Source organism: Sardina pilchardus, chromosome 5 (genome assembly GCF_963854185.1).
Source record: "Sardina pilchardus chromosome 5, fSarPil1.1, whole genome shotgun sequence".
Taxonomy (NCBI): Eukaryota; Metazoa; Chordata; class Actinopteri; order Clupeiformes; family Clupeidae; genus Sardina; species Sardina pilchardus.
The window spans coordinates 9264938-9279234 of NC_084998.1; the positions used below are offsets into that span (position 1 = coordinate 9264938).

General features: G+C 46.1%; 1 protein-coding gene across 1 annotated transcript in view; it reads left to right on the plus strand.

Moving 5' to 3' along the window:
- Nucleotides 1–1562: 1562 nt before the first annotated feature.
- Nucleotides 1563–14297, plus strand: part of tecta (tectorin alpha) — a 45618-nt gene continuing 32883 nt past the window's right edge. The window contains exons 1-7 of the mRNA XM_062535838.1: nt 1563–1672; nt 3473–3582; nt 12168–12340; nt 12570–12709; nt 13024–13202; nt 13399–13655; nt 14065–14191. Coding sequence (XP_062391822.1) covers nt 12199–12340; nt 12570–12709; nt 13024–13202; nt 13399–13655; nt 14065–14191 — 845 coding nt within the window. The 5' untranslated portion in view covers nt 1563–1672; nt 3473–3582; nt 12168–12198. The remainder of the gene's footprint in view (nt 1673–3472; nt 3583–12167; nt 12341–12569; nt 12710–13023; nt 13203–13398; nt 13656–14064; nt 14192–14297) is intronic.

Here is a 14297-nt window from a genome sequence, read left to right on the forward strand (position 1 = left end):
TAAACTGCCTTACAAAACACGAGGCTGTATTAGACGAAATGCCTACCATTAGAAAACAATATCTTGCACCTTACCGCAATCTGAAGATGCACACCCGTGCCCTTCTACGGTCCTGAGGAGAGCACCGGTAACCAAAATCCTGCCACTTTAAGCGCGTACTGATACTACTGCCACAGAGCACAGATCGCCGGCCTGAACTGCACTGACTAAAGCGCATACAGAGAAAGGAGTTTTTACAGACCAATGAAGAAGCAGTAAGACGTTTTGATCTGAAATTATACAACTGCTAAAATGCATGACAAAGGCGTGCTTTATGATGACTGTGTTTACATTACAAAGACAAGTTTCATCCAACAGTAGGCTACCTGTATGAGGGGGCATCTGAGTAGTGCACATCCGGGCCTGAATGCAGTCCAGTGTTTGTGGCACTAGAATAAGGTTAGGAAGGAATGAAATGTCCGCAACACTGATAAATTGCTCCCGCTTAATGAAAAAATGCAACGTTTCGACCCTACTGGGTCTTCATCAGGCAAAATCATTTGAAAATAATTTCAAAATTTTGCCTGATGAAGACCAGTAAAGGGTCGAAACGTTGCATTTTTTCATTAGACGGGAGCAATTTATCAGTGTTGTGGACATTCCTTCCTAAGTACTCTCCATTCGTCCTGCACCTGCAATTCATAGCCAGAAATAGCCTAGTCAAAAATGTTGTAGGCTACATTTTAGCACATGAAATTATGCAGAAGTGGTGATGTTGTTCAGCTAGTTAATCTAATTGCAGTTGAATGTAATAATCTATAGAAAAGGCATGGCAAAAGCGTGCTATACGATGATATGTTTTTTACATTATTAAGCCATGTTTCAGCCAACCGTTCCTGTATGAGGGGGAAATATGATCAGTCCAGATCCGGGCCGAATGCAGTCGGTGTAGAACTCACTTACAAAATAGTTACATATTATGGCTACGTTACAAATTACAGTGTTGTGTCAGAGTCCGTCTGGTTGTGTTCTAATCATTATTCTAATCACTAGGACAATAATTAGATTAGAACGCCATTAGAGTGAGTTTGTAAAACATAACATTCTGTCTCTGTGGTCACATTGTTCTGCAACAGACAGGGATGGCTTACTTGTGTCTTAATGTTGATAGTAAATTGTGGAAGTTATTCTCAGGCTTGACCACTTGAGGGCAATGTTGACCAGGATCCAACCGAATAGGCATCGTTTTATCCCAAATATTAACAACACGTTTATTGTTTGCCTTGGTTAAAAAGGTTAATAGTCGTGTGTGCCATTATTACTTGTGATTTGTATTATTTATTTATTGGAATATCAGCGACAACGAAGGTGGTTCTGTAGAAAATGCCAAATGTTTCTCGCCGTTTGATGGTGATCAAACTGCATAAATAAGAATAATTTTAGCGTCTTGTGGCACCTGTGTAAATATTTCGTGTGTCATCTGTAATCGAGGTAGGAAATATAATGTCCTTCGCAATCCAGCAAATGTTTTGAATTGAATTCACAAGTAGTACGTCATTTCCTGCACGAGGAAGCCCTTAAATGTGTCAACAGATCGCAAAACAAATACATACAGTAACAGTTACACAGTTGCACTCGATGGTCGGAGTCAACGGTAAGAGCTGTGTTGGTGGATTTCTCGGAATAATGCACCGTGAGTGTCAATATATTTTCTTGGAAAATATTGCGTGACAACAGACAGGCAAAATAAATGTGGCAGTTTTGTTTTTGTGATTCTGATTCTGTTGACATTCACACTCTCCTATCGATTGCCTGCCCCAGCAGCTACGTCGACTTATGTTAGCCAGCGATTGCTAGCTCGCTAGCTTTCCAAGTCATCAGCTTAGTCAAAAAAGGTTTCTAAATATAGCCAACTAGCTAGAGAGTGTAGTTGCTGTACGATCTATTACACATGGACAAGAAAGGCAATGGTGACACAATTCAGGTGCATGGTCAATAATTAGCCAGCTATTACATATTTTTCCTCATTTGTAGGTTGCTGTTTGTATCTTTAAATGTGGTGGTGGTTAGCTAGCCATCTCTTTGTTTTAAACAAGTCAGTCGTGCACTGTCTATTTTTAGCCATCACCAGTGATATATGAACTATGTTTGCTAACGTGAACCTAATACCTAATCGGTAGGTTTAATGTTGAGGAATGCGGGGCTATTTAACAATGCAAGCCCTTGCGTAGGAAACGTTATTGTTTGTAATCATCCATCTAAGTTAATTGTGGAACTTCGTTGATTAACGTTTCCTGGACAATGTTATTGTGTCGATGTTCCATTATGACAGATAATTCTCTCAACTTCTAAACCATTGTCTACTGCTACAAGCAGGTTTTCCAGAACCTCAAGGCCATTGTGAGGTATCTGTCACTGTAACGATGTTTTTTCTGTGATTCACTGTTGCGTAGCGCAACAAAACGAAACAATGTCTTATCCAAAGCATGTTTAAGAAAACTAGGCCTTCTGCTAAACAAAAAAACAGGGCCTACTAGAGTTTAACCTGCAGGTTGCCATGGTTACCAAGCTAGCTAGGTAACGTCCGAGGTTTGTGGTAGGTTCAAAACAGTCGTGTTGTCATGGCAGCGAGTTTTAAATTCACAAACTTGCCACTGCGCAGCTGTTTTTCGGGTATCAAACCATCGAACACAACACTCACAGGGGGAACTGGCATGGCTTAATTTGTCCACAAAACAGTAGGTGACATTACTTTTCAGAGAATAGATGTAAGAGACGGCTGTTAATGATTGTCGACATGTTATAGGCCTGAGAGGACTTTGAGTCTGTCTGTTGCAATGCTGTAGGCTAATGTTTCCTGTAAAACAGCTCGGTGTAACAATAACAATACTAGTAATAATAATTAAATAATCTGTATCAACAATAGCAAAAATAATATCAAATATCAACAATGAAACGTTTTCATATGAATAAAAAAATGCCCATCATAACACTCACAGGGGAAACTGGCATGGCTTAACTTGTCCACAAAACAGTTGGTGACAGTATTTTCAGGGGATAGATTCAGAGGCTGTTTATGATCGTCAACGTCATGTTATACAGTAGGCCTGAAAGGACTTTGAGCCTGTGAACAGATAAGTCTTGACACATTTCTTGAAAGTCAAAACTATCACAACATCTTAGAACATTAGGTAACATGGAAAATGAGGAAAAGAGTCTTGGACTGTGACCTCATAGCATTAATAAATGGTTGATACAGCAGAGGACTACAGTGGGGAGAGGGGACGTATAGCTGAATAGCAAGGTACAGATCCACCTTGCTATTCAAGATGAAATCTGCCATACAGAGTCTGTTACAGCAAATATGTGCTTTAGAAGGGGGCTATTGTCATGTCTTGTGATGTCACAATACAGTGGCAGAATGGCCTCTGTGTGTGGTCACTCTTTCTAACATCTCTCTGTATGCCCTCTTCTTACCCCACCCCTTGTTCAGGCTTTTGATGAATGGGGCGTTTGGTGAGTCCCTTCCCATCACCACAGACTCACCAGGCTTCATTGTCAAGATTGGGATCCTGATTGATTGACTTCCCTGTCTAACCGGAGGTTAGCTGAGCTGCTTTTTGTTCCATCCCTGGCAGAAGAATGTCTTGGGATGTTTGCACTCATTGGCGCTTGAGTTTACTTTCAGATCATCCAGTCTATTAGACTCCACATCAAATTCATAAAAGCACTTCCAGGTGAATAGGCTTCACTGTGTGTTTGTAACTTGAGATTGGATACTTACATAGTTTGCTCATATTACTCTACAGTATTCATGGCGATACCCAACTTCATTATTGCCTCAGAGGTGGTACTTGGTGGTAAAACCATCCAAATCAAAGAAAAAAGAACCTTCCACTGATTCTCTTTAGTCATGATTATGAGTGATAGGAGTTTCTGCACTCATATTGTTTGGCCCATCATTGATTTTTATTTTTTTCAGTAATGGATGGACATTATGATCCCATCTCTTGCGAGGGCACAAATGTGTCTGAGGAAATATGATATGAAGATGGCAAGGTCATTCAGGCAATAGCATGTCAGAGATTCTGTTGAGAGCAAAAACAATTTAGTCCAATTTCTTCTTATAGTAGGTAACGTTCTGTGTATTTTGTGTTGGTATCTGGTCATATGAAGAACTGATATAGAGTTTTAGTCAGACAACAGAATGCCAAATATATCAAAAGGGGTGTAATTTGAGGATGGCTTTAAAAAATAGTTATAATGACATTTGATTTTATGAAATTTGATTTCTTCTCTATCAAAGTACTGTACAGAAGTTTGAAAACTAGTTAACTGTACAGCAGTTGAACTGTTTGTGTTTAAAAGGTCCGCTTGAATGTGGGAAATGGACCAATCAGATCGCGGCACTACTTCACGTAGCTAGGACACAGGAGTTAGTCAGAGTCAGTCGGAGTTTACCGCGAGTTACGAGTGGAGTTAATAGAATAATCATTTAATGTTACTTGGTATTTTACCGTTGTTCCAGGACATCGTTCTGAGGTTGTATGTGTGCGTGCAATAACTGAAGTAAGTACCAATTTATAGCAAGATTACATTTATGATCGGTAGAACACTGTATTGTTAATATTTCATGCTAGTTGTTAGTTTCCTCTGAAACAATGTTCCCGTGGTGATTATGCATATAACGCTGATAGGTGATAGCTTGTATGATGCTATTTGTAGAATATATAACGTGCATTTAGGAACATGTGTGTCCATAGCGTAACCGAGTGACATGTGTGGGCATGTGCCATGTGCGTGTGCGAGATGCGTGTGTGTGTGCGAGACGTTAATGATCATGCAGCTCACGCGTGTTCAGCTTATGCCTGTGTAATTGCTGCATACCGTGTATTTAGTTTATTCATGGTTATTTCTGTATTGTGTTGCAGAACCACACAAATGAGTAACTTGCACAACTTCAATAAAGAAGATAATATTACAATTGGTGGTGCTCATCCCTATCTGACATCATACTCCAGTTCTGACCGACTGGCTGTAGTGTTTCTCTACTTCCGGACCTTATAATAAATACAGTCCTTTTTAGTACACACCCTCAATAACAATTTGGTCCTTCGAGCCGGATCCAGTGAATCGCTACAGACAGATGTCTCATCCTGATACAGAACGTGAGGCCCGTCCCAAACGCCAAGTCAAGCTACCTGCACACTTCAAAGGCTTTGAGGTCGGAGGGTTTGGACCTGCTGGACCTGCACCACCTTCCTCTGGAGTTGAAGTGTTGGAGCGAGCATCCAGGGATCCCTCTCCAATTAGCCAGATATCACAGAGCAGTGAAATGCTGCGAGATGAGTGGCGCCTCACACTGGAAGAAATGCAACAAGAGAATGAAGAGCTCCGCGAGCATCTCAACCAGCTACCTCAGTTGAAATCTATTTGGATGGGGATGAAGAAAGAGAATGAGGAAATGCGTAGTCATGTCCGACATGTTCCAGACCTCATGACAATGCTCCAAGGCCTGACTCAGGAGAATGCTGCCCTTAAGCAAGAAGTCCAGGAGCTGGCTGTTAGATCAGCATTGCCGGCACAGCCAGTGATGCAGTCACATGCAGTGCCAATCCAACATCCACAATGGCCAACCAGGCAGTATTACCCATCTTATCCAACTATACCTGATCCGCTGCCTGACCATCATCAGTTTCCAGCAGCGCCTGTCAGACAGTTAACGGAGCAGATGAGGGGCCTCCACTTCTCAGATGAGCCAGGCAACAGTGCCTCACGTGGCGGCATTCAAACATCGAGATACCACTCCAACCAAGGACAATATAGCCAGCCTGGATTCCAATCAAGCGGCCCTGGATATTATCAGGAGGAAAGCACGTTTCAAACACCGCACCCTGGTGGTGGCCTGCAGCGACAAGGTGGGGAAAGAGAGAGTGGTCTGAGTGGGCGCTCTCCCCCATCGTATGACAACAGTGGACATTCACCCCCTGATGCCGGCCACAGACCACCCCACAGATGGGACACACCTTCATATGACCCAGCCAGTCACCAAGAGAAGGTGTACAGAGGTCCGAAACCAAGCATTCCTCATCTCTCGTCTCCAGATCCAAGAGCGTTCTCCAGGCTAAGAATGGCTCTGGAGAATTTGCTGCCTAAGGACGCCACCGAACTATTCAAATACCAGATCCTCTGTGACCATTTGAAATTAGAGGAGGCAATGTTAATTGCTGACTCTTACTGCAACTCGAGGCGCCCCTACACAGAAACAATGCATGCACTGACAAGAATGTATGGACAACCACATAAGCCGGTCCTGTGTCACATAGCTGAGGTTATGGATGGCCCAAACATCAGTACAGGTGATGAGAAGAACTTCCGCCTGTTTGCACTCCGCGTGCGCTCCCTGGTCAGTATGTTGGAGCAGCTGGGACCAGAGGGACGTGTAGAGCTAGAATGTGGGTCCCATGTATCAAGGCTACAGAGTAAACTCCCACATGACCTCAAGACCAGCTTCAAGAGATTCATCCATCCATTGAGAGTAGCTGTTCCCACATTACATGAGTTTTCTGATTGGCTGGAGTACGAGCTACATGTGCAAGAGGATAGCCTGAAGTTGTCCAGCTCTTCTCGGCAAGATTCTTCAGCTAAGAAGAAAGACAACCGAAAGGAAACAAGGCATGCTAGTAAATCTACTACCATTCTACTGAGCACAGAGAAAGGGGCTGTTAGTGAGGGATCACCTGAGGTATCCACTAATTCTACGTGGCAGAAAGGTAAATCACAATCCTACTGTCCTTATTGTGATAATGGTAAACACTTTCTGAATGGCTGTCCTAACTTCAAAGAGCTCACTAAGGACCAGAAGGAGTCGTGGATTAAGCAGAACAACAGATGCTGGCGCTGTGGGCGTAACCATCATGCATCCAAATGTACACTGAAGGCCCTGTGCAAGACTTGCAACAGGAAACACCTGCTCATCCTCCATGAGGTCAATGATAGAGTACGAGAGAAGGATACCGAGGCCAAACCAACAGAGAACACTTGTCTGGTGAGCACCACTAGTGAAGTACTGTATGTAGATCCTCCTATGTACAGTCGTAAAGTCTTACTGAAGGTCATTAAAGTCCTACTAAGAAATGGAAATAAGGCAATGGAGGCGTATGCAGTTTTGGATGATGGGTCTGAGAGGACCATTATCCTCCATGAAGCCGCACAGCGCCTTGGCCTCAAGAGAGATCCGGAGGACTTAATTCTCAGGACTGTAAGACAGGAGAAACAAGTGCTTCATGGGGCGGCTGTATCTTTCATAGTGTCCTCTGTATCAGAGCCTCAAAAGGAGTTCACCATCTGTGGTGCTTTCACTGCAGAGCAGCTCAGCCTCTCAGAGCACTCCTACCATACTAGTGCGCTTCAGCAGAAGTACAAGCATTTGGTGGGACTGCCCCTGCCACAGTTGACCAATGCACAACCCATGCTCCTAATTGGATCTGACTGTCCACACCTTATCACCCCGATAGAGCCAATTCGTCTGGGTCCTCCTGGTGGGCCAGCAGCGGTTAAGACCCGCTTAGGGTGGACACTGCAAGGTCCGGCTCATGAACTCAGACGTGGGCTCAATCAGCAACACTGCCTTTTCACTACCACGCCTTCCAATGCTGACCTGTTTGCACATGTGGAGCGACTGTGGCAGATGGATGTATTGCCATATCGCAGTGAGAAGACAGTGACAAGGTCGAAACAGGATCAGGAAGCTGTTCAGCTGCTAACTGAGAAAACAGTGCGAGTGGAGGTCGACGGGGTGATGCGTTATGCAACGCCTCTGCTGCGGGTGAGAAGCATGCCCTGCCTACATGCACCTGGAGAATCTGTGCTACCACAGCTAAGGAGTACAGAGCGGAGATTAGCTAAGAACCCAGATCAGGCAGCTGCATATCAAGCTGAAATGGAGAGGCTACTGCAAGCTGGATATTCTGAGAAGCTGCAACCAGATGCTGTGGATAAGTCAGCAGAATCCTGGTACATACCCCACCATATGGTTCAGCATAATGGTAAGAACAGGATCGTGTACAACTGCTCCTTCATGTATGCTGGCCACAATCTGAATGAGCTCCTCCTCCCAGGTCCAACCTTAAGCTCATCACTTCTGTCTGTCTTACTACGCTTTCGGGAGCACTCCGTTGCCCTTAGTAGTGATATACGTGGGATGTTCCACCAGGTTAGGCTGCTTCCAGAAGATAAGCCCCTATTAAGGTACCTCTGGCGGGACATGAAGGTCGACCATCCACCTGACGTATACCAGTGGCAGGTGTTACCATTTGGTACGACCTGCAGCCCCTGCTGCGCGACCTATGCCCTACAAAGACATGTGCTGGACAGCAGCCAACCTGGTGATAAGGTACGCACTGTGGTGGAGAAGTCATTCTACGTGGACAACTGCCTACATAGTCAGACTTCAGTGGCGGCAGCCAAAGAGTTAGTTGATGAGCTCTCCACCCTGTTAGCTACTGGAGGTTTTGAGCTACGGCAGTGGGCGAGTAACGAGCCAGCAGTCATCAGTCACCTTCCGTCAGAAACACGATCCACTAGCTGTGAGTTGTGGCTCAGTTGTGGTGAGCAGAATGTCCAAGAGTCTGCGTTGGGGTTACACTGGAACTGCCAGTCAGACGCTCTGCACTACAAACTCAGGCCCATAGATTGTTGTACTGCCACAATGCGCAACATCTATAAAGTACTGGCAAGTCAGTATGACCCACTTGGGTATATTGTACCTTACACAACTAGAGCAAAAGTACTGGTACAGCGGTTGTGGGACAAGAAACGTGATTGGGATGACCCCCACTTACCTGAAGACCTGCTCCAGTCTTGGCGCTCATGGGAAGCAGAGCTGAGCAGCTTAGGGAATATTGCCCTACCAAGATGTTACACCAGTGTGGAGATGGATCAACCCACCAGCAAGAGGGACATTCATGTCTTCTGTGATGCATCAGAACAGGCCTACGGGTCAGTGGCTTACATGCGGACAGAGAATATGAATGGTCGAGTGGAGGTGGCCTTCCTTACAGCGAGGTCCCGTGTTGCACCCAAGAAGCAGCAGACGATACCCCGTCTGGAGTTGTGTGCAGCTCTTAGTGGTGCACAGTTGTCCAAGCTCCTCTCTACCGAGCTCACAGTATCCATTCACTCCATCACCCTATGGTCCGATTCCACAACAGTGCTCAGTTGGTTGCTCTCTTCTTCCTGTCGCTACAAAGTGTTTGTCGGGACACGAGTAGCAGAAATCCAAGAGCTGACAGATGCTGCAACATGGCGTTATGTGCGGTCGGTAGACAATCCAGCTGATGATATAACGCGAGGCAAGTCTCTCAGTGATTTGGCAGGAGATAGTAGATGGAGGAATGGACCCTCCTTTCTTCAGACGTCCCTCAGCCTCTGGCCAGAGCAGCCATTGCTGGATGGTGTGGAGCAAGATGGTGAGCTGAAGCAGTCGTCCATCTGTATGCTGACGACCACTGATCCACCATTGCCAGACCCACAACAATACAACACACTTGGGGAGTTCATAACAGCATGCACGCGCCAGCTGCATGGGGCGGCTGACCTCCCGGATCCATTACCTCCAGACATCCCTCAGAAAGCTGAAGTGGCGGCAATTCTGCAAGCACAGAGAGACTCTTTCCCAGCTGAGATAACTCACCTGAAGGCAGGGAAACCTATCTCAGTAAGCAGTAGGCTGAGCTCTCTTTGTCCAGAATTAGACAGCACAACTGGACTTCTCCGTGTAGGAGGTCGCCTTCGGCGCTGTAGCGAACTGGAGCCGGACGCAGTTCACCCGATCATCCTTGATCCGCACCACTCACTGACCAAGCTAATCATTAAGGATTATGATGAGGCTTTGCTTCACCCTGGCACAGAAAGGGTATTCGCTGAAGTAAGGAGGAAGTACTGGGTGTTACGAGGGCGTGAAGCAGTACGGCGACAGCAGTTCAAATGCACTGAGTGCAGGAAATGGAGAGCGCGTCCTGCACCGCCGCAGATGGCAGACCTACCTGTGTCTCGACAACGTGTTTTCAAACCAGCGTTCTACTCAACCGGTGTCGATTGTTTTGGACCCTACCTCATTAAGATTGGAAGGAGGAATGAGAAAAGGTGGGGGCTTTTGTTCAAGTGCATGACCACCAGGGCAGTGCACATTGATCTCCTCTCCAGCTTAGACTCAGACTCCTTCTTGATGGCGTTGCGACGCTTTATCTCAAGGCGTGGAAGGCCGCATGAGATCTTGTGCGACCAAGGCACAAACTTCAAAGGAGGAGAGCGTGAGTTGCAGGAGTCCTTCAGAGCACTGCAGGCAGAGCTCCAGACTCAACTAGCCAGTCAAAAGATACGATTTCTCTTCAACCCCCCAGGAGCGCCGCATTTTGGTGGGTGTTGGGAAAGAGAAATTCGATCTATCAAAGTAGCGCTGCAAGTCACCATTGGAGCCCAGACGGTTACTGAAGAGGTGCTGCGTACGGTCTTGGTTGAGATTGAGGGGATCCTCAACTCAAAGCCCCTAGGCTATACCTCTTCGGACGCAGCGGATCCAGACCCAATCACCCCCAACTGTTTCATCATCGGACGGAGAGATGCTTCTTTGCCTCAGGTGGTCTACCAAGACTCAGAGCAACTGAGTCGAAGACGTTGGCGTCACAGTCAGCTCTTGGCAGATCACTTCTGGAGGCATTTCGTTAAGTATTACTTACCTGGCCTCCAAGCCCGCCAGAAATGGAGAAAGGATGCCACGGATCTACAGCTCCAAGACGTGGTCATGATCGTCGATCCGCAGCTTCCGCGAGCTCTCTGGCCGGTGGGGAAAGTCAGCCAGGTGTTCCCAGGAGCCGATGGGAAAGTGAGATCAGCCAACGTGGACGTCAAGGGAAGGACCTACACGCGCCCTGTTGCCCGCCTTGTCCTACTCCCTGCCTTACCTGATGACAGTTGATTGTGTGTTTAATGATGATTGTTGTTGGCCTTTAGTGACCTTTGTTATGTGCAAATTCACTGTGTTAATTTGGGGGCGGCTGTTTAAAAGGTCCGCTTGAATGTGGGAAATGGACCAATCAGATCGCGGCACTACTTCACGTAGCTAGGACACAGGAGTTAGTCAGAGTCAGTCGGAGTTTACCGCGAGTTACGAGTGGAGTTAATAGAATAATCATTTAATGTTACTTGGTATTTTACCGTTGTTCCAGGACATCGTTCTGAGGTTGTATGTGTGCGTGCAATAACTGAAGTAAGTACCAATTTATAGCAAGATTACATTTATGATCGGTAGAACACTGTATTGTTAATATTTCATGCTAGTTGTTAGTTTCCTCTGAAACAATGTTCCCGTGGTGATTATGCATATAACGCTGATAGGTGATAGCTTGTATGATGCTATTTGTAGAATATATAACGTGCATTTAGGAACATGTGTGTCCATAGCGTAACCGAGTGACATGTGTGGGCATGTGCCATGTGCGTGTGCGAGATGCGTGTGTGTGTGCGAGACGTTAATGATCATGCAGCTCACGCGTGTTCAGCTTATGCCTGTGTAATTGCTGCATACCGTGTATTTAGTTTATTCATGGTTATTTCTGTATTGTGTTGCAGAACCACACAAATGAGTAACTTGCACAACTTCAATAAAGAAGATAATATTACAATTGGTGGTGCTCATCCCTATCTGACATCATACTCCAGTTCTGACCGACTGGCTGTAGTGTTTCTCTACTTCCGGACCTTATAATAAATACAGTCCTTTTTAGTACACACCCTCAATAACAGTTTGGTTAGGCATTATCATTGCCTACAATACTGTTTATAGGTACCCAACTCTGGCATATAAAGGGACCCAGCCTACCTACAAGATCTTTTTGCTCTGTATGCTTGTCTCACCATGCCCCTCATATTTACTGCTCCTCTGTAGAGCTGGGTGAACTTGCATAACAAAACCAAAACTCTGCATTTGCTTAAGACTGATTTACATGTTGCCTTCTGTCTTCTGCTTCCACATCTATTTGTTGAGAAAGTTTTACAGTCAGTTCCTTTGCAAAACAACAGTGACAGACTCTTAGTTCAATGTGATGCATGCTGACTGTCTTTTTTTCTATGCTTAACCGCTACATATATTTAACCAAACTACTATATACTGGTGTGCTTATGTGAAGGTGTTCCTGTGAAAGACGCCGGGGTGACAAAATGGACGGGTCAGAGGAGTTTGAGGGACGCACCATGGTCCAGGTGATCACTGACAAGTACAACCTGGAGAACTTCCCCTACTGTCGTGGGCCCGGCACGGGCGTGGTGGTTCTGACCAGCCCACAGAGTTCTCCAGTGAAAGGTAGGTCACTTGATTATATCTAACCGGTGTCCAAACTGTCCAAGCTGCATGCTAAAAGCCCATCTAGTTACCTGAGAAAGGTCTAGCATATGTGGATTCAGGGGAATGTTAGGACAATATCAAGGGTCCTGCACTGACCAACATTCATTATTATGGGATGGGGGGGGGGGGGGGGGGGCAATGGCAGTTTAATGAAGCTAAAGCATCCATGGCAACATCGCTCTCACAGGCCAGCTGAACTTGCCCCGGGTGCTCGTGCTGGACAGCTGTGGAATCACCCAGGCTGGAGATGAATCAGAGGTGGCCACCTACTGTGCCCATGTGGTAGAGCTGGACCTTTCAAATAACCACCTGCAGGAGTGGGGGGAGGTACGCAGAGCAATCTATCGCTCCTCGTCACAAGTGTTGTGTGGGTGTGCTGTGCGTGTGTGTGCGGTCAGCAGCACGAGGTAAGAGCTTCTGTCAGGGTGTGAAGTCTGCAGTTGGTTCTTGCAACTCGTTGCTCATTGGTCTCTTGCTGAGGAAAAGTAACTTGACTCTTAATCGTACATTGTAGCGAAAATTATAACACATGACGTGAATTACATTAATAGGGTCATTCATGCCGTTCCCATAGTTCTTAGCTACTTTTCGATTTTTGACTAAAGGGCAAACCTTCCGCTGCACCTCCTGTATTGTCTCAGGTCTTGAAGATCGTGTCCAACGTCCCGAAGCTGGACTTCCTCAACCTCAGCATGAACCCTCTGAGTGGCTCACAGCTGGAGCACGATGCGGAGCCTTTCCTAGAGCTGCGCCACCTGGTCCTCAACAACACCCACGTGTCCTGGGCAGTCCTTCACACACTCACTCGGGAGATCCCAAAGTAAGCACCAGTCGAGTTCGTTAACAGAGGTCAAAACGACTTCAGCTCTCCTCGGGCTGTCGATTAGAAGACGTATTTATTCTGTGTCGTGGGATTTGGCAAGTGTACTATTGACCTTCAAAACCTCTTTTTACATCTCTCTCTGTGTGTGTGTGTGTGTGTGTGTGTGTGTCTGTCTGCATATCTCTCATTGCAGGCTGGAGGAGCTCTTCCTATGTCTGAACGAATATCGGTCCGTCCAGTTGTCCGACGTGCCTTGCGCCTCCCTGCGGCTATTGCACATCTCGGACAACCGGCTGCAGGACTGGGCCGAGGTGCGTAAGCTCGGCCTCATGTACCCAGGCCTCCAGTCCCTCATCCTTGCCAACAACACGCTGACCTCCATCGATGAGCCACAGGAGTCTCTCTGCCGCCTGTTCCCCCAGCTGCGCTGTATCAATCTTCATAACACGGGTATGATGGGCAGGCATACATACACGCACATACACACACACATACACACACACATACACATACACATACACATACACATACACATACACATACACATACACATACACATACACATACACATACACATACACATACACATACATATACACATACACATACACATACTGTACATACATACACACACACACACACACACACACACATGCATACATACTGTACACACACACACTCACACATACACATACACATACACATACACATACACATACACATACTGTACATACATACACACACACACACATGCATACATACTGTACACACACACACACACACACACACACTCACATGCACATTATAGTGCTGAGGCCATGAAATATGATGGGTCATTTGGATTATTTTCGCTCTCAAGGTCTGAGCCGTTGGGAGGACATTGAGAAGCTGAGCATGTTCCCCAAGCTGCAGGAGGTCAAAGTCATGGGCGTTCCGTTGCTGCAGTCCTACAGCACCACAGAGCGAAGGAACCTCGTGGTGGCCCGGTAAGTACCGTAATTTCCCGACTAAGTACCGGTAGGCCCAGTAAGTTCCGTAATTTCCCTTCTTACACATTGATTTAGCAACATTTCTTCAACTATGAGGTTAATA